Genomic DNA, 21,702 nt, shown 5'->3' on the forward strand with positions numbered 1-21,702 from the left:
AATGTTTTCACTTCTTGATCAGTTTAGCCAGATCTCTGGCTATAAACTTAATATACATAAGAGTGAACTTTTCCCAATTAATAAAGAAGCACAAGAATTAACATTCCGTGATCTCCCTTTGAAAGTAGTTCATAATCAATTTACTTATCTTGGGATTACAGTCACAAGGAAGTTTAAAGATCTTTTTCATGAAAATTTTGCCAATCTTTCATATACTATAAAACAGTCTGTTACAATGGTCACCTCTATCTATGTCTTTGGTAGGTCATATTAATGTTGTCAAAATGTATGTTCTCCCTAAACTTTTATATTTATTTCAATCAATCCCAATTTTTATTCCTAAATCTTTTTTTGATTCCTTAGACTCTATCATTTTGTCATATCTGTGGAAGAATAAACGCTCTAGAATTAATAAAGTTTATCTCCAAAATTTAAAAAAGAATGTGGCATGGCTTTACCTAACTTTTGTTTATATTATTGGGCAGCCAATATATGTTGTGCTACCTTTTGGTCTTTTTTCCATGGCCAACCCGAGTGCCCTAATTGGGTGGCAATGGAGTTGAGTTCCACTGAAGATTTATCTATTTCTGCAATTCTTGGCTCTGTACTCCCTAGTAGTTTGTCCAGATTAATAATTAATCCTCTTGTTAGACACACTTTGCATATATGGGCTCAGTTTAGGAAATTTTATGGTTTCCATGGTTTTTGCTTTTCTAGCCCTATCTTACATAATCACCCTTTTTTACCTACTACGTATGATTCAGCATTCCATGATTGGTATAGGAAGGACATTAGACAATTTGAAGATTTTTTTTTATTGATAATCGCTTCGCATCTTTTCACAGCTCTCTGCTAAATTCAATCTGCCCAATGCTCATTTTTTTAGATATCTCCAAATTAGACACTTTATTAATCCTTTAATTCCTAACTTCCCTGAAATGCCTGAGAAAAATGTTATGGATTTATTTCTTTCTATTAATCCACTAGGTAAAGGTTTAATATCTTTAATTCGTGATAAATTAGCAGCCTTATGACGTGCCCCTATGGATAAAATTAAAATGGCTTGGGAGCATGACTTAAATACCTCCTTATCTGATGAGACTTGGGACTCGATTCTCAAATCGGTTAACTCAACCTCTCTTTGTGCTCGCCATTGCCTTTTACAGTTTAAGATTGTTCATAGAGCCCATAATGTCTAAATCTAAACTATCTCGATTTTACCCTAATTTTAGTCCTCTTTGTGATAAATGCAAAAGGGGCGAGGCCTCTCTCATTCATATGTACTGGTTTTGTCCTAGCTTGGAGAAGTTTTGGAAAGATGTCTTCATAACATTATCGTACATTCTGAATCACCACCTAGAACCAAACCCTTTAATTGCTTTGTTCGGTTATTTGGGTGAGACAGATTTACGTCTGAGTTCGACTAAGTGTCGAATATTATCTTTTGCCTCTCTCCTGGCTAGATGTTTAATCCTCCTTAGATGGAGAGATGTTGCCCCGCCCACACATGCTCAATGGCTTAACGATATTATGTCCTGCTTAGACCTGGAAAAAATTCATTATTCAGTTCTTAATTCGGATATAAAGTTCCATAAGGTCTGGGAACCTTTTATCGAGTACTTTCATCACCTTCCTCTTAACTAAGGTCTTTTTTTTGGTCCCTTGCTTTCAGCTCCTTTTTTTTTGGTAGTAGGCATTATTATCTTCTGTTTTTAAGTGTATTTACAGTTTTGGGGGTTTGATTGTCCTGATTCATATTCTCTATATTGTGTTGTGGTTGGTCTGGAGTTCTTTTTCTGTTGCAGGGCTTGGGGAGGATACTAATTTTACATGTCTTCAATTTGGGTGCATTCTCAATTATCCTTTTTTGTATTATATTATTATTGTATGTTTATTTTTGCACTGTATTAATGTTCTTCATTTTGATTTGGGTTTTTTTTATCTGTAGCGATGTAGAAAATGTATAAAAAAAACTAATAAAAAAAAACCTTCCTCACTGTCCACTACACCTCCAATCTTTGTATCATCAGCAAATTTGCTGATCCAATTTACCACATTATCATCCAGATCATTGATACTAATGACGAATAACAATGGACCCAGCACTGATCTCTGTGGCACACCATTAGCCACAGGCCTCCACTCAGAGAAGCAATCTTCCACTACCACTCTCTGACTTTTCCCATTGAGCCAATGTCTAATCCAATTTACTACAGCACCATGTGTACCTAGCAACTGAATCTTCCTAACTAACCTCCCATGGGGGACCTTGTCAAAGGCCTTACTGAAGTCCATGTAGACAACATCCACTGCATCCTTGTAACCGCCTCAAAAAACTCCAATAGATTTGTTAAACATGACCTACCACACACAAAGCCGTGTTGACTCTCCCTAATAAGTCCCTGTCTATCCAAATACTTGCAGATCCTATCTCTTAGTACTCCTTCCAATAATTTACCTACTACCGACGTCAAACTTACCCGCCTATAATTTCCCGGATTACTTTTAGAGTCTTTTTTAAAACAACAGAACAACACGAGCTATCCTCCAATCCTCTGGCACCTCACTTGTAGATACCGACATTTTAAATATATCAGCCAGGGCCCCTGCAATTTCAACACTAGTCTCCTTCAAGGTCTGAGGGAATACCCTGTCAAGTCCTGGGAATTTATCTACTCTGATTTTCTTCCAGATAGCAAGCACCTCCTCCTCTTCAATCTGTATAGGTTCCATGACCTCACTATTTATTTGCCTTATTTCCATTGACTCCATGCCAGTTTCCTTAGTAAATACAGATGCAAAAAACTCATTTGAGGATCTCCCCCATTTCTTTTGGTTCCATACATAGCCAACCACTCTGATCTTCAAGAGGACCAATTTTATCTCTTACTATCCTTTTGCTCTTAATATACCTGTTGAAGCTCTTTGGATTACCCTTCACCTTGACTGCCAAAACTACCTCATGTCTTCTTTTAGCCCTCCTGATTTCTTTCTTAAGTATTTTTTTTTGACCTTTTATACTCCACAAGTACCTTATTTGCTCCGTTTCCTATACACATCATACATCTCTCTCTTCTTCTTTATCAGAGTTCCAATATCCCTAGCAAGCCAAGGTTCCTTATTCTTATTCACTTTGCCTTTAACCCTGACAGGAACATACAAACTCTGCACTCTCAAAATTTCTCCTTTGAAGGCCTCTCACTTACCAATCACATCCTTGCCAGAGAACAACCTGTCCCAATCCATGCTTTTTAGGTCCTTTCTCATTTCTTCAAATTTAGCCTTTTTCCAGTTTAGAACCTCAACCCAAGGACCAGATCTATCTTTATCCATGATCAAGCTGAAACTAAGGGTGTTATGATCACTGGAACCAAAGTGTTCCCCTACACACACTTCCGTCACCTGTCCGAACTCGTTACCTAATAGGAGATCTAATATTGCATCCTCTCTCGTCAGTACCTCTATATATTTAGAAAGCTTTACTGAACACATTTTACAAACTCTAACCCATCTAGACCTTTAACAGTATGGGAGTCCCAATCAATATGTGGAAAATTAAAATTCCCTACTATCACAACTTTATGTTTCCTGCAGTTGTCTGCTATCTCTCTGCAGATTTGCCCCTCCAATTCTTGCTGACTATTGGGTGGTCTATAATACAACCTTATTAATGTGGTCATACCTTTCCTGTTTCTCAGCTCCACCCATATGGCCTCAGTAGACAAACCCTCTAATCTGTCCTGCCTGAGCACTGCCGTAACATTTTCCCTGACTAGCAATGCCACCCCCCTCCCCCACCCTTTATCCCTCTGCCTCTATCACGTCTGAAACATCGGAACCCTGGAACATTAAGCGGCCAGTCCTGCCCCTCCTGTAGCCAAGTTTCACTAATGGCTACAATGTCATAATTCCATGTGTCATTCCACGCCCTCAGCTCACCTGCCTACCCCACAATACTCCTCACATTGAAATAGACACACCTCAGGAGATTATTACCACCACACACAACCCTTCTATTTGTGACTTTGCATGAAACTTTAACATAATTTATTTTCACCCCTGATCCACTATCTACTCTGGCACTCTGGTTCCCATCCCCCTGGAAATCTAGTTTTAAACCCCCCACCCCCCCCCCTCCAATAGCACTAGCAATCCTCCCTGCAAGGATATTGGTCCCCCTGTAGTTCAGGTGTAACCCGTCTCTCTTGTATAGGTACCCAGGACATCTTCAGGGAGTGGTGTCTCAGAAAGGCAGAGTCCCTTATTAAGGATCTCCAGCACCCAGGGCATGCCCTTTTCTCACTGTTACCATCAGGTAGGAGGTACAGAAGCCTGAAGGCACACACTCAGTGATTCAGGAACAGCTTCTTCCCCTCTGCCATCCAATTCCTAAATGGACATTGAACCCTTGGACACTACCTCACCTTTTTTATTATACAGTATTTCTGTTTTTTTGCATGATTTTTAATCTATTCTATGTACATATACTGTAATTGATTTATTATTATTTTATTTATTTTTCTTTCTCTTCTATATTATATATTACATTGAACTGCTGCTGCTAAGTAACAAATCTTACATCACATACTAGTGATAATAAACCCAATTCTGATTCTGATGCTGTTGGGGGTGGGGGGGTAGTCACCTAAGAAAAGAAAGTCACAGTGGTCGAGTCTCTGGCACCGAGTCTGCCTCTGTGATTCGGTAGAGAAGTGGGGAGAAGAGACATGCTGTGGTGATAGGCGATTCATTTGTTTGATTAACAGATAGGAGGCTGTGGAGGCAGATGTTAGTAAGACCACAGACAAAGTTAGGAATCAAAAGGTTGAGCATAGTGTGAATAGTGTCCTGAGTTGCATATATTTCAATGCAAGAATTATCATAGGAAAGGTGGTTAATAGTACTGAAGATGAGGTGGCTAGTTTACAAACAGAGGCAACGTGTAGCGAGGAGAGGCTATTGATAGGGCAAAATTGCAGTCAACAGGATGAGCTGCAATGTAAAAGTCAATCAAAATTGAAAAGGGTGAATACAGGACTGAAGGTGTATTATTTGATTGTGCGCAGTATAGATGAACTTGAGGCCGTTACAAATTGGCAGATGTGATGTTGTGGGTATCACTGAAGTCATGGTTGAGAGAAGATTACATCTGGGAGTATAATGTCCAAGGACACTCATTGTATCGAAAGGTCAGGCAGGAAGGCAGAGAGGGCAGTGTTGCACTGTTGGTAAAAAATGAAATCAAATCATGAGAAAGAAGTAACATAGGGTTGGAAGGTGTTGAATTATTATGGATAGAGCTAAGGAACTGCAAGGGCAAAAAGACACTGATGTAAGTTGTATACATACCCCAGAACAGTAGTAAGGACGTGGTCTACAAATTACGGGAGACAGAAAATGCATGCCAAAAGAGCAATGTTACAATAGTCATGGGAGACTTCAATCTGGTTGGTGCTGGGTTCCAAGAGAGGGAGTCTCTACAGTGCCTATGTGATGGCTTTTTAGAGCAGCTCGTGGTTGAGCCCACTAGGGGATCAGCAGTTCTGGATTGGATGTTGTACAATGAACCAGAATTGATTAGAGATCTTAGTTTAAAAGAACCCTTAGGGGCAAGTGATCATAATATGATAAATTCACCCTTAAATTTGTAAAGGAGAAACTACAGTCAAATGTATCAGTATTACAGTGGAGTAAGGGAATTACAGAGGCATGAGAAAGGAATTGGCCAGAATTGATTGGGAAAAAATAACACTGGCAGGGATGACAGCAAAGCAGCAATGGCTGGAATTTCTGGAAGCAATTTTGAAGACACAGGATATATAGATCCCAAAGAGGAAGACGTATTCTAAAGGAAAGATGACACAACCATGGCTAACAAGAGAAGTCAAAGGCAACATAAAAGCCAAAGGGAGAGCAAATAATAGAGCAAAAATTAGTGGGAAGTTAGAGGATTGGGAAGCTTTTAAAAACCAACGGAAGGCAACTAAAAAGTCATTAAGGTAAACGTGGAATACAGAAGTAAGCTAGCCAATAATATTAAGGAGGATACCAAAAATTTCTTCAGATACATAGAGTGTAAAAGAGAGGCAAGAGTGGATATCAGACCACTGTGAAATGATGCTGGGGTTGTAGTAATGGGGGACAAGGAAACGGCGGATGAACTGAGTAAGTATTTAGCATCAGTCTTCATGGTGGAAGTTCCAGGTGTCAGGGGGCATGATGTTGTCATTACTAGAGAGAAGGTTTTTGGGAAACTGAAAGGTCTGAGGTAGATAAGTCACCTGGACCAGATGGTGTACACACCAGAGTTCTGAAAGAGATGGCTGAAGAGATCGTAGAGGCATTAGTGATGATCTTTCAAGGATTGGCAGTCTGGAAAATTTCAAATATCACTTCACTCTTCAAGAAGGGAGACAGGCAGAAGAAAGGAAGCTATAGGCCAGTTAGTCTGATCTTAACGGTTGAAAAATGTTGGAATCGTTTGTTAGGGATAGGTCTCAGGGTACTTGGAGGCACATGATAAAATAGGCCATAGTCAGCATGGTTTCCACAAGGGAAAAACTTGCCTGACAAACTTGTTGGGATTCTTTGAAGAAATAACAAGCAGGATAGACAAAGGAGAATTGGTTGATGTTGTGTACTTGGATTTCCAGAAGGCCTTTGATAAGGTGCCACACATCAGGCTGCTTAATAAGTTATGAGCCCATGGTATTACAGGAAAGATTCTAGCGCAGTGGCTGATTGGCAGGAAGCAAAGAGTGGGAATAAAGGGAGCTTTTTCTGGCTGGTTGCTGGTGACTAGTGGTGTTCAACAGGGGTTAGTGTTGGGACAGATTATTTTTACGTTATAACGATTTGGATGATGGAATTGATGGCTTTGTTGCAAAGTTTGCAGATGATATGAAGACAGGTGGAGGGGCAGTTAGTTTTGAGGATGTAGAGAGGCTACAGAAGGACTTAGACAGATTATAAAAATGGGCAAAGAAATAGAAGATGGATACAGTGTTGGGAAATGTATGGTCATGCAGTTTGGTAGAAGAAATGAAAGGGTTGACTGTTTTCTGAATGGAGAAAAAATACAAAAAAACTGAAGTGCAAAGGGACTTGGGAATCCTTATGCAGGATTCCCTAAAAGTCAATATGCAGGTTGAGTCGGTGCTGAGGAAGACAGATGCAATGTTAGTCTTCATTTCAAGAAGACTAGAATATAAATGCAAGGATGCGATGTTGAGACTTTATAAAGCACTAGTGAGTCCTCAGTTGGAGAATTGTGAGCAGTTTTGGGCCCATCACCTTAGATAGGGTGTGCTGAAACTGCAGAGGATTCAAAGGAGGTTCACAAAAATGATTCCAGGATTGAATGGATTGTCATATGAAGAGCGTTTGATGACTCTGGGCCTGGTTTTGCTAGTATTCAGAAGAATGAGGGGTGACCTCATTGAAACCTATTGAATGGTAAAAGGCCTTGATAGAGGGGATATGGAGAAGATGTTTCCTTTGGTCGGAGAGTCTAAGATCAAAGGACACAGCCTCAGAATAGAGGGCCGTCCTTTTAGAAAGGAGATGAGGAACGACTTTAGTCGGAGAGTGGTGAATCTGTGGAGGCAAAGTCTTTTTGTACATTTAAGGGAGAGATTACAAGATTCTTGATTGATCAGGGCATGAAGGGATACCGGGAGATTGGAGGTGAGAGGAAAGTTGGATCATCCATGATGAAATGGCAGAGCAGACTCAATGGGCTAAATGGCCTAATTCTGCTCCTATATCTTATGGTCTTTGCTACCTGCACTTACCACCCTCCAGTGGCTGTCACTTATTTCCACCCTCCTCTTCTCCCAGCAGCCAATCCAACATCTCACCTACTCTAGATCCACCCACCAGGTGCCACCTACTTCTGCTCCACTCCCACTCTCTCCAGCTCCTCCTACCAGTTCCCTCTTCTTTTTTAGTTGAGTTGAAGCGGTCTCAATCCACGAGGCTGACTGTCCATTTCACTCCAGAGGTGCTGTCTGGCCCACTGAGCTCACACAGAAGCATTTTTTTGCCTCCGATTCCAGCATCTGCAGCCTCATGACTCTGTTGTATTTGTCTTTCCTGTTTGCTTGTTTTCCTTCAGGGGCGATTGAGGGCAAAACAATTTCTATTTACGTCACAACAATTACCTGGCTTTAACTGCAGTGCTAGCTTTGTTTTCATGACTTGTCCCTCTTTCAATGCCAACACACCTTTACCACCCCCATAAAACCAAACAATTTCCCCCAGTAAGCAACAGGTCCCATCAGAAACCTGCTACAGTTTAACTTAATCTCTGCCCTCAACCTTGGCTATTGGCTCAGGCTCTAGCAGAAGGTATGATGATCAGAGACGATGATAGCTATGAAATGATGTAAATCACTTTTTTTGAAAACATCAAAAACAACTGCTTTGAATGTTCTCTGCTAGTTCCTAATCATCGTATATGATTTTAGTGAAAACTCAGTGCATTCAACACTATTATTTAATTCTTCATCCAAACCTTCAGCTCCTATCTAACACTCTCCAGGGCTCTGCCTGCAACAACTTCCCCATTGTCCAACATATAGAGTTTAAGTCCTAGCATCGTTTTGTGTTTCCCCACCCCCCTTCCTTTACAATTGTAAACACCATTCAGGTTTGAACCTGCTCATCTCCATTTCGGAACACTTTTTCCATGAGTGGCAATTAGGCCAATTGCGTAATCTGGAAATCCCTCACCACCCACCTTCCTTGCCTCTCCTCGTTCTTCAATTGCCTCCTGATGTGCATCTAGCAAAGGAGCAGGATCTAACAAACTGAAAAAGCTGCAGATGCTGGAAATCTGAAATAAAAACAGAATATACTACAACATTCAACAGTCTGGAAACTGAGTTCATATTTCAGATCCAAGACCCACCATCAGGACCCACAGCTGCCCAAACTGTTGAGAGTTTCCAGCAGTTTTGGGGAAGAGGATTATATGTAGATGTCCACCAGCTTTTCTCTGAGAAAGCGCTAGCTCTTATTAAGGTTGATTGTCAGTTATGCCTCCTTGTTCTAGACTGCTCACGTGAGTTTCTCTCTAGTACCCCTAGAATCTCACTGATGGGAAACACTCTTTCATTCAATGTGCAAATTTTTTAAAAACTGCAACGCAACTACATTTTGTGTCATGTTGCTGTGTGAAATCTTGACCATCTTTCTAAATATAAAAACAGAATGATATTGAACAAAAATTGAAAATATGTGACTAATCCGAAATACTTCACATCCTTCTCCTTCTTTAGTACAACAATAAGCAGTCACTGTAGCAATTCCTGTTGAAAGTGTTGGATTTTTATCTCCTAATCTTAATGTCTGATGCATTAAAAAGAGGTAATCAAAAGGACCAACCTTTCTGCATCATGCCTGTAGTTGACGTTAGGAATGTACTGACGGAACTCGAGAGGAAAGGTTTTGGGGACATCAAATTCCTGATAGCATACATTGGCTTCTTTCTCTACAACACAGCAGTTGACAGGATTATTTTTCATACTAACAAGTAAAAGGTAAGTGAATATTTTAGTCTTTAAAACTAGGAATATTTACTATTATGCCTGAAGCTCCAAACTGCTAGTATCCTCAAATTCAGACATAATTCTCAGATTTTTCAATACTCTTCCACATTAATCAATTTTGCTGCTAAATGCTAGCATTTAGGCTCATAAACAACAGCAAGTTTGGATAGAAAACTGACTTTCTCATAAAAATCAAAACAAATTGGTCCTTTTCAGACTGGAAGGGGGTAACTCATGGAATACTGCAAGGATCAGTTTTTGACCTGCAATTATTTGCATTTATTTTAATGACCTTTAGGAACAAACTGTATGTAAACTTGCCAGATTTGCAGATGATACAAAAATAGAAGGATGGGTATTTTGTGTTAACGATCCTGTGATTCTGCAAAAGGATATAGATCAAGTGGCAAAAGGCTGCAAAACAAAGTTGAATTTGATATAGGCATTGATAGCGTGAACATCCAGGTCCTTCCTAGAGTGGCAATATTAATGAGATTGGTGGAAATTAGAGGGGAGATGGAAGAGGTAGGTGTTTTTTTAAGGCAGTGTGGTAGGTAAATGGGCACACTGCTGGGGATGGGGGGGTGGGGGCGGTGGTGAATGTTATGTTTTGTAACTTCAAAACATTAAAGCTAATTGAAAGGAAAACGAGAGCCAGGAATGCGAACCTAACTTCATGTTTCCTTTAAACAAGTGGCACACATCTTACAGATTAGCATCATGACGTATGCAATTCACTTATTTTTACACATAACCCACAATGAATTACATAAACGAACAAGAATGCTTAAACAATTTATTTACAAGTTTACTCAAATACCACAGAAATATTAAATACACAAAAGTGGTAGAGGGAGATACCTTAAAAATGCTTAAGAGAGTCTTCAACAGACAAAAGCATGAAAGAAAAATGGACGCTATGTGGGAGGAAAGGGTTAGATTAATCATGGAGTACGTTAAAAGGTTGGCACAATATCGTAGGCCGAATATGCTGTACTGCTCTACATTCTGTGTTTAAGTGTGAGGTCATACACTGCAGTAAGAGAAATCAAAATGCGGATTATTATCTAAATGGAGAGAGATAGAAAGACTGCAAATGAGTGAACTAGAGAGGAATCTGTGTTCTAGTATCAAAAACTAGCAGGCAGATCCAATACCTAGTTAAGAAAGCAAACGGTATTTTGGCCTGCATTGGAAAGGGAGTTTAAAAATAAGAGTTTTTATTGTGCAATTGTACAGGTGGTTTGTTAGGCCTCACCCGGGGATATTGCACACAAGATCGGTCCTCTTACCTTAAAAAAGGACATAGTAACATTATAAACAGTCTAAGAGAGACTCACTAGGCTAACCTCTGGAAAGAAAGAGTTCTCCTAGTAATTAGACCCTAAGGGAGCCTGACAGGGTAGATGTTGAGAAGTTTTTACCAGTGAGGAAGTCTTGAATAAGGGAGCATAACTACAAAATAAGGAGCCAGTCATTTACTCCTGAGCCATATAAAAATTTGCTCTCACGGAAGGTGATAAAACTCTGGAATTCTCTGCCTGATGAGCAATAGCAGCTGAATATAGCCAGGTTTCTAAAGTGGAGCTGGATAGATGTTTGATGCCACAATTTGAGACCAGCATAGATCAGCCGCTATCATATTAAATGGTGGCAAAGGCTTGTACAACCTACTGGCCTACTCTACCTCTGTTTTCTTCTGTTCTTTTGACATATTAGTGCACACATAATCAGACTCTTCTGAACAGATTGGCATATTCCATTTGGTGAATATGTCTAATGGCAAAGCATAAGTTGTTGAACTTTTCATTAGTCACATGTTTTGGGGTTGGTTTGCAAATTTATTTAGAGAAATAGCACAGAACAGGCCCTTCTGGCCACTGAGCCATACAGCCCAGCAAGCCATGGATTTAACCCTTGCCTAAACACAATGTCTTTGGACTGTGGGAGGAAAACTGAACACTTGAGGCAAACCCATGCGCACACTGGAAGAACGTACAGACTTTCTTACAGAGACACTGGAATTGAACCCTGATGCCTCAACCTGTAATACTGTTGTGCTAACTGCTAATGCTACCATGCCCCCTATCTATGTACTTCTCTATAATTTGTGCCAGGTTGGACAGGCAGAGAATCAGAGAATCCACAGGCTATTTACTTCAATGGAAGTTTTACAATTGCCAGTAAGAAAAACTGGCAATTACGGATTTTATTATCCGTAATTATTTGTCATGATATTTTTAACTGCCTATTCATTAGTAATAGATCTTGAATGCTTTTAGTTATCAGGGATGTTCATAAGCATTCAAAAATTAATAGCTTTGATGCTCAGCAAGACTGAGGAAGTGGCTTTGCTGATTTTTACAGGCAATCATGACCCGAATCCACTGTATCAGGTTCTGGAACCTTGCTAATAACAAACTGGGCAAGGTTGACCATCATGGAGATGTCTGTAATATCAGCTAAGTCGAGGATCTGAGAGAAGAATCACGATTTATTTTAGCAGTATAAGTATTGACAGTAAGTTTAAAAGGTATATCACAAAAGACAGATAAAGTTACTCAATTAAAAAATTTTAGTTGCCTGATTTCTTGTAAATTGTAAACATAAAGGTCAGAATGGTTATCAAGGCTCTGTTGCTACAACAATCTCTAGGCCTTGTTTTCCCCAGTCAATGTGCCTGTTATAAATGGCGGGTAATGGGTATGAAAAGTCCCACTTGGAGCAAAACACCGGCCTTTAATACTGAGTATTTTTATTCCTCTCTGTACTGTGTGGCACATTGGGTGGCAGTCTTGCTGTTTCTTTAGCATATGGTCTGTTTTTCAATGAGGTTGAATTGCTAGCTTGATGCTCAGCCCAGCATGGATGGGAAGCATACAGGGAGCCAGCTGGATTCAAACCCAGGACACTCACCTCAAAATTCGGTGCTGATATCTCTGCACCACTGGCCGGCTTAATGCTGAGTACAAGGGGAATATCTGCTTTTCCCCATCATGATCAATTGATTTTCGTGACATCATCATCATCATCATCTCTTGATTTCGTACAAGATTCCCACAACTTCAATTACTACTGTTCCCTCCAACAATCTCCATTTGCTCTTTGATGAAGTGCACAAATACAGTATTAATTACATGATTCCAATGCATTTATTTTAATGTGTTTAACAAAAAACTGACTAAAATAATGCATCATACCATTAGAACAGTTGTTGACATATTGGCCCACACCTAGTGGATTGGCTGGGGTTTCTGTAAGCCAAGTGACATCACTTGTTTTACAAGGACCAAGTCTATCCCGTCCACTGCAAGATCTGAAAGGAGACAAAGGTAGAAATTTGAAACAAGACTATCCAAGCAAATTTAGTTTCTATGATAAATACCTTTCCAAAGCAAGTAAGATTTTCTTCAAACTTTTCAACAATGTAAAATTGGTGGCAGTCCAATAGGTAAAACATTTAACAACATGAATTGTAATACAGAATAATGCATGCCGAACAACAACAATGTATGTTATGATATCCGACAAACAACAGATCAAAGTTCTGCAGCCTTACATCATTCGGTTGTGAATGGTACTGGATAATGACACAGCAAATACATGAAAGTGGCTCCAATCGACAACAGTGGTGAAAGTGGAGCTCAAACACAATGGAGCTAAAGACAAGGCTGAAGTATTTGAAAGTACGTTTAACCAGAAGCCCCAAGTGATTTATCCATCCTGGTTCTCTGCTGTGATTCAGACATTTGGAGAAGCCAGTCTTCAGCCAATTTGATTCATTCGACATTGTGATTCCACACAACAGAGGTAATGGGACAGAAAACATCCCACCCGTGCTAAAGAATTAGTTACCTTTGATGAAGCTGCTCCAATATAATTGCTACAAAAGTAGCTATCCAGTAATTGACAAATACTATGCTAATTTCAATTTTGCCCGCATCGCTTTAATCACCCTAGGTAAAGTGTTGGAAGCAACGCTCCCTCTAACTTTTTTTAAAACAGCTTTACGGACCAACAATCTTTATAAGGCCTGAAAACAGCACGGCACTTTAACAAAACATTATATAAAATACCAGCTGCAATGCAACAAAGGCTATGTGCATGGGAGCATTTCAGTTACTGTACGGCCGTGCACCCCCCACAGCTTAGAGGGAGCAGTGGTTGGAAGGTATGGTGGGCAGTGCCATGAAGTGGTACTTTCTCTCCAATAACTTGCACACCGCTGCCCCATTTAGGATTTGCCAAGATCACTTAATTCTAGACCTCACCATGGTCCTTACTCTTGACAGATCAGGCATGGTGAACGATGGCCTTTGAGAACAGCAGCATTTTACTGTGTGTGGCATCAAGGTACCCTGGTAAAATGGATGCACAGCAGTGATAAAAATTTGGGACTCACAAGAGGTTAGATTTGGTGTGGTCATGAGATCCTGGAGGTTTTCAGTGTTAGGGGATGTTATACTGATCTAGACTAGAGGGTCAAATTGTAGTATCATTGAGTTTAGTTATAAATTCCCACTGTGCGTTAATTTAAAATACAGTATCTGCACTTAATGAATAAGACATACCTATAAATAACTTTAGAAATTCCTTTATCATTTCCATCAATTAACACACCATCTATACACCGGAAGATGAATGGGTTGCATATAGACTGGAAAAGGATTGGTTCGTATTGCTGATAGACAGTACCTTTTAATAATAAAAACAACATCAGTTAAATGTGATCAAATTAACCATTTGCTTCTTAAATTGTATATATATATATATACATAGACACACACACACACACACACAGAACTGCTAAGCATAAAGTGGGGTGCAAATATATGCTTCTTAAATTGTTAACGTATATATGTGTGTGTGTATATACACACACACACACAAATAGAACTGCGAAGCATAAAGTTGGGTGCAAATATGAAGACATATGGTGGAGAGTGGCTCAATTCAATGTTATACTAAGATATTAAACCTAAATAAAAAATTACTAATGAGGTGCAAATTGGTTCCAATTGATTGGGAAACTAAAAATACATGGCATGGAATGGCTAATATTAAAATAATAAATAGACTGATACAAGAAGTATCCATTCATATAGAACACAAGTACTAAGCAGGAAATGTGGTCCAACTATTGATAATAACCTTTAAACGTGATATTAGGTAACAGGAAAAAGACCTACACTCTTTCCAGAGAGAACACGTCAGAGTGATGGGAACATTTCAAAATTTACAGACAGAAGATAGACACTTATAAGGAAGGAGAAAGTAAAATAAGAGAGTAATCTTGCGAGAAACATGAAAACAGATTGTGAAAGCATCCCCTGTGCAAAGCTTAATGTAGATGTTGATGGTCAAGAATGATGAAGGATACCCACAGGATGAATCTACACATATCCTCTAGCAACAGCAGGGTTTAAGAAAACTGGTCACGGCACTAGAAAGTATGGTCCCAATGGTACAGCGATTGAAATGGAAAATTACCTAAAGACCAGATGCGGAGGAACCCTGAAGAAGGTTGCAATGGTAAGGTGGAGCAAGGCCAGGAATCAATCTGAAAATGAGGATTAGAATTTTAAAACTGAGATGTTGCAGTGCTGGGAGCCAATGTAGATCAACAAGCACAGGTTCTTAATAATGATTAGATTGGTCTAAGTTGGGACAGAGCCAGCAGTTTTGGATCAATTCACATTTGTAAATGGAGCAAGTTGGGAAAATGGTCAAAAAAGCACTGGAATAATCAAAATTATGAAGTTGAATTTCAGTAGCAAAACTATTTTATAATAGCAACTGAAATCCAAAATAATTTTACTTTTTATTAGCAGAATTCACACACCTCATTTCTTGAAAATAGTATACGACTCTCAGACAAATTACTTCAAATTTTTAAATCTACACCTTAGAAAAGCCTGTTGAGATATAGTAGATAAAAAAGCTGGCATTTACCATATTGATGCTGTATCAGCAAGCATCACAGGGAACAAAACCCAGAATGTTTCACACAATTCGTGCATAACAGCCTTCATCATTTGCAACTTCTGGGTTATAATTCACATGTATGTGTTTATTTTATACATGTGCTCTACATGTTCATCATGACATCTGCCTTTGGAGGGAGGTAAATACGGACAGTGGTGTGCAAAAATAAAGACGTTCTCACACACACTCAATAAGTGGGTTTTCATAGCCAATCACAAAATAGAGGGGAAACTCCTGTAAGTCTTGGCAATAGGAACATTTAAGTGTTAAGTGTTATCTACATGTTTCTCTGCATCTATTTTAATAAATTATAATGCAAAAAAACTGTCCAAGTAATCGATCCAAACAAGCTTTGTAACTACTGTTCAGCAATGGTAACACAATGCCTTTAAAATTCCACTGGGAGGCAGTAGAGGATACACTTTTCTACTAAAAGGAAAACTGGAAGCCTGCTACCATCTGGAAAAGGGTAGAAATCTTCACCTACTGAGAAATCCCCTCATTAGGCTCCCAGTCCATTCCTCGGTTAGGTGTTAAACTCCAATGCAGAAGTACTAAAACACTTCCGTAATATTCAAACAGTATTCTAATACATGCAAGAGGTACCGCAGATGCTGCAAATCTTGACCAACACACACAAAACACTGCAGAAACTCTGCAAGTCAGAGAGCATCTATGGAAGGAAATAAACAGTCAACCTTTTAGGTCAAGAACTTTCATTGGGGCTGAAAAGGAAGGGGCAGAAGCCAGAATATATAGCTTGAATTATACTGGTGCCCAAGAAGAATATGGTGACCTGCCTCAATGACTATCATCCGGCAGCACTTCCATCCACTGTGGTGAAGTGCTTTGAGAGGTTGGTGATAAAAAATATCAACTCCTGCCTGAGAAGCAACTTGGATCCACTTCAATTTGCCTACTGTCACAACAGGTCAACAGCAGATGCCATTTCATTGGCTCTTCATTCAATCCCGGAACATCTGGACAGCAAAGATCCATACATCAAGAAGCTCTTCATTGACTACAGCTCTTTGTGCAACTAGATCCTCCGTTTCCTCACTTGCAGACCCCGGTCAGTTCAAATCGGCAACAACATCTCCTCCACAAGATCACCACAAAGTTGTGTACTTAGCTTCCTGCTCTACTCACTTCATACTTCTGCCTGTGAGACTAAATACAGTTCTAAAGTCGTATTTAAATTGACAACGACCCCACTGTTGTTGGCCAAATCAAAAGTGGTGCCACAACAAGCTCTCACTCAATGTCAGCAAGATCAAGGGATGATCATTAACTCAGGAGGAGGAAACCAGCAAGTCACTGGGGGCAGGGGGTTGAATCAGAGGTGGATTGGATCAGCAAATTTATATTCTTCAGTGTTATCATTTCAGAGGATCTGTCCTGAATCCAGCCATCATGGCAGTGCCTCTACTTTCTCAGAACTTTGCAAAATTCCAGTATTGGTATGGAAACACCAGTGCTCTTGAATGGAAAACCTGTAAACAGCAGTGGATTTGGCGTAGTCCATCACAGGTAATGACCATATGACATAGGAGCAGAATTAGGCCATCTGACCCATCGAGTCTGCTGCACCATTCAATCATGGCTGATCCTTTTTTCCTCCTCCTCAACCCCAGTTTCCAGCCTTCTCCACATAACCTCTGATGCCAAATCCAATCAAGAATCTATCAATCTCTGTGCCTTAAATACACCCAACAACCTGGCCGCGACAGCTGCACATGGCCACAAATTCACCACCCTTGCCACCATTGAACACATCTACAAGGAATGCTGTCACAGGAAAGCAGCATCTATCATCAGGGACCCCCACCATCTTGGCCATTCTCTCTTCTTGTTGCTGCCACCAGGAAGCAGATCCAAGAGCCTCAAGACCCACATCACCAGATTCAGGAACTGTTATTACCCCACAGCCATCAGGGTCTTGAATCAGAGGGGATATCTTCACTCACCCCATCATTCAACCGTTCCCACTGAACTGAGCTCACTTTCAAGAACTTTTCATCTCCTGTCCTCAATATTTATTGCTTATTTATTATTATTATTATTTATTTTATTTCTTTGTGCAAATAGGAAAAAAAGTTTGTTGTTCTTTTTCCTCCGTTATCTGTTAATGTTTCCCCAATTGATTCTATTGTGATTCTTGTGATTTACTGTGATTGCCCCCAAGAAGATTAATCTTAGGGGTTGTATATGGTGGCATATATGTACTCTGATAATAAATTTGCTTTGAACTTAGAGAACGAGAAGGTGTGGGAGATGAAATCAGGTGAGCGGGTGGGGATAGGTGGAAGAGATAAACAGCTAAAGCAAAGGAATCGAATATGAGAGGACAGAGGACCATAGAAGGAGGAGGGGAAATGGAAGGAGGTGCAGGGCAGGTGAAGAGAAGGGTTAAAAAGGTAACCAGAATGGAGTGTGGAAAAAAGGGAGAAGGAGAGAGGGGCAGAAATTACCAAACGTTAGAGAACTCAATGTCCATGCCATCAGATTGGAGACTACCCATGTGGAATATGAGGTGTTGCTCCTCCAACCTGCATTTGGATTCATCATGGCAGTAGAGGGACCAAGGATAGACGTGTCAGAATGGGAGTGGCAAGTCAAATTGAAATGAGTAGCCTCTGGGTGATCCCGTGGAAGACAGAGTGAGCATGCTCAATAAAACAGTCACCCAATCTGCATTGGGTCTCACTGATGTAGAGGAGGCTGCACCACAGAGCACCAGACACAGTACTTGCAGGTTAAGTGTCACCTCAGTTGGAAGAACTGTTTGGGGCCCTGAATGGCAGTGAGGGAGGAGGTGTAGCACTAGTCCCACTTGCAGGGATAAGTGCCAGGAGGAAGATCACTGAGAAGGGATGAGAGGACAAGGGAATAAAAAAGAGAGTGATCCCTATGAGAAGCAGAGAGGAGGGTGGTGGGAATGATGTGCTCAGTGGTAGGATCCCATTGGAGGAAGCTATGGAGAACGATGTGGAGGCTCATTGGGCCTTAGGTATCCTGATACAAGCTTTAGTGTAAATGTACATTGGAGGTGAGTATTCATCTTGGCCATACTAATGTCTGCAAGGCTTCACTTCAGACATGCTACGTATTTGCCACAGCGCTCCCCAGTAACCATATTACGATTTCACAACCTCTTGCATTCCAGAGCTTTCAAAGCCACTTTTGTGCTTTATCCCTCAATACCATTTGAGTGTGCTGCCTTCTAACCGTTTTTTTTTGGCTCTACGGTCACATGGCCCATTGTCACCCCATAAAGATCACTGGATATGTTTCTTTGGGCAGCCACCCTTGAGTGGGCTTCAGGTAATCACTAACTTTTATCCCCACCCTCATCCACATATATATTAGACCTTTTGAGGCCAAAAACCACCACGGTTTACCAATACTAGTAACAGACCCACAACCCCATCACCTCTTAAGAGCACAAGAAATAGGGGCAGGAGTCGGCCATCTAGCCTGTTGAGCCTGCTCCGCCATTCAATAAGATTCATAGCTGATCTAGCCATGGACTCAACTTCATCTGCCTGCACTTCCCTTTTAACTCTTAATTACCCTGCTATGCCAAAATCTATCTAACTATGTCTTAAATATATTTTATGAGGTAGCTGCTACTGCTTCCCTGGGCAGAGAATTCCACAGGTTCACTACTCTCTGGGAAAAGCAGTCTCTCCTCATCTGTATTCTAAATCTATTTCTCCAGATCTTGAGGCCATGTCTCTCAGTTCCAGTCTCACTTACTAGTAGAAACAATTTTTCAGTCTCTATCTTATTTATCCCTCTCATAATTTTAAATGTTTCCAGATCACCTCCCATTCTTCTGAATTCCAGCAAGTGTAGTCCCAGGTGACTCAATCTCTCCTCACATGTTAACGCCCTTCTTCTCTAGAATCATCCTGGGGTGAACACCCTCCACACCACCTGTAAGGCCAGTATATCTTTCCTCAAGTAAGGAGACCAGAACTGCATGTAGTATTCAAGATGTCGCCTCACCAGTACCCTTACAATTGCAGCATAACCTCCCTGATCTGAAATTCAATCTCTCTAGCAATGAAGGCCAACATTCCATTTTCCCCCTGAGAACCTGTTGCGCCTGCAAACCAATATTTTGCAACTGATGCACAAGAACTCCCAAGTCCCTGTGCTGATTAGTTTCAAAACCCTGGTGTATCTTCTCACACCAGCAGTGTGAAGCAGCTACAGAAGGAAGTACGTCCTCTTCCACCATTTCTTACACTTTGGACTTCAAACCCCTTCAGCTGAGAAAGAAAATTAGTAAGGGAAGAAGATGAAATGATCAAGAGTGGCTGAAGGATAAAGGGGTGGCAAAGGAGGGTAAATAGGGTGTTGGGAAGAAATATGACAGAGAAAGGACAGTAGTAATCGTAGGAACAGAGTGGAGAGACAAGGTAAGAGTAGAAAGTCAGGAGAAGATGAGTTGCAAAATGAGAACAGGAGGGAGAATTGAGTAAAATGGAGATTACAAAGGGCAGAAGTAAGTGCAATCCCACAGTCCAAAGACTTACCAATTAGTAGGTTAATTGGTCATTGTCAATTGTCCTGTGACTGGGCTAGTTTTAAATAGTTGGGTTGCTGGGCTGAGTGGCTCATTGGGCCAGAGGGGCCTGCTCTACCCTGTACAAAATGAAAGGAATGGAGGTATGAGCAATGAAAGATCATGCCCTTAACAACAAACAAAAGTGATATCTTAAGTTGTCTAACATTACAACTCCAGTTTACAGAGCAAAAATCAGAGATCACATTACAACAGTAATTTCAAACGGAAAAGAAAATGTAAGATGACTACAATACCAGGATACATGCAAACAACGGTTCCTTTTGGCACCTTTCCTGTCGTAACAAACACCCCTCTTCCTGCAGACAAAAGTGAACTTGTTGCTCTTCTTATAATGAATCCAAATGTTTCAAACATTGCCCCTTCAGGGTTAAAATCCATATGATTTCCTTCAGTTTCTTTAACAGATTGAGAATGAGTTAATATAGCCGTGTACTTTGATCGAATACTTTCTGGCAGCATATTAAGAAACTCAGCTTGATTGCACAAATCTCCTCTGAGCAAAGCACAAAACAACTTCTGTAATGAGTCCTCAATCGCAGAGTCAGAAATAATTTTATCCAAAGATGCTTCTGGAACAAATCGTATTGTCCTGTAATGAAAAGTAAGAGGATTACTTGTATACTTTAGCAATACCATACACTATTAATCCTCAGCAAAGGAATCTAACAAACACAGATTCCCTCAATCCTTGTCATTTCTTATAGGTACAATCTGCAAATTAAGAATGGTACCTCCCTGAATCCTTATAGCTCGAACTGTTAAGTTCCCAGAACAAAATTCTTCAAAAGAAATTAAATTTTGTTGGACCATTATGCATATACGATTAAAGATCAGTGATTTTATTTATTTCACTAATTTATTGGCTATAATTTCCCAATTAGTGAGCTTTCAGTCCAATCTTTGCACTTGCCCCTCCAGAGCATGATGATCAGAATGACCGAAATCACAAATGATATCCTGTATCCTTCATTCTTGCTGCTGCTTTTAACAGATGGACCTGGGGTGTAAAAGAAAAGTCTTCACACATGCTTGAATAACATATTAGGATAATGCAAGTTGATAGGGTGTTAAGGAGTGTGTGGTATCTTGACCTTCATTAGAGCATGAAGTTCAAGAGTGGCAAAGTAATGTCACAGCTTCGGTTAGCCCATTCTTGGAGTGTTGTGTTCAAGTAGAAGCTTTAGAGAGGGTGCAGAGGAGATTGACCAGGATGCTGCCTGGATTAGAGACTATGTCTTATGAGGAGAGGTTCAGTGAGCTAGGGCTTTTCTCTTTGGAGTGAAAGAGGAGATCTGATAGAGGTGTATAAGATGATGGTCCCAAGCCCAGATGCAAAAGGAGAGTTAGGCATTGTGCTAACAAAAACATCAACATAAGCTCCAAAGACTTCATCTCTAGGAGAGGAAGGATCTTCACCTAGAAGACACCACCTTCTTGTTTGTGCATGAATCACAAAAGGTTGGTTGCAGGTGCAGCGGGCTATCAAGAAGGCAAATGGGATCAAGAAGGCCTTCACTGCTAGAGGGGTTAAATTTACGAGCAGGGAGGTTATGCTGTAACTGTGCAGGG

The 21,702-nt window shown here is 40.3% G+C and overlaps 1 protein-coding gene across 4 annotated transcripts in view; it reads right to left on the bottom strand.

The window, feature by feature from the left end:
- setd9 (SET domain containing 9) overlaps positions 1-21,702 on the bottom strand; it is a 48,260-nt gene that overhangs the window by 14,245 nt on the left and 12,313 nt on the right. For 2 of the 4 annotated variants that reach the window (XM_059989381.1, XM_059989383.1), the window contains 4 exons: positions 20,367-20,722; positions 14,123-14,246; positions 12,752-12,867; positions 9,388-9,493 (listed from right to left, as the gene is read on the bottom strand). In XM_059989381.1, the coding sequence (XP_059845364.1) occupies positions 9,388-9,493; positions 12,752-12,867; positions 14,123-14,246; positions 20,367-20,722 (702 nt within the window). Of the gene's footprint in view, positions 1-9,387; positions 9,494-12,467; positions 12,655-12,751; positions 12,868-14,122; positions 14,247-20,366; positions 20,723-21,702 lie in introns of those variants that run through there. The other 2 variants (XR_009515682.1, XM_059989382.1) reach the window with 2 other exon arrangements.

The sequence above is a fragment of the Hypanus sabinus genome, chromosome 14 (genome assembly GCF_030144855.1).
Source record: "Hypanus sabinus isolate sHypSab1 chromosome 14, sHypSab1.hap1, whole genome shotgun sequence".
NCBI classification, from domain to species: domain Eukaryota; kingdom Metazoa; phylum Chordata; class Chondrichthyes; order Myliobatiformes; family Dasyatidae; genus Hypanus; species Hypanus sabinus.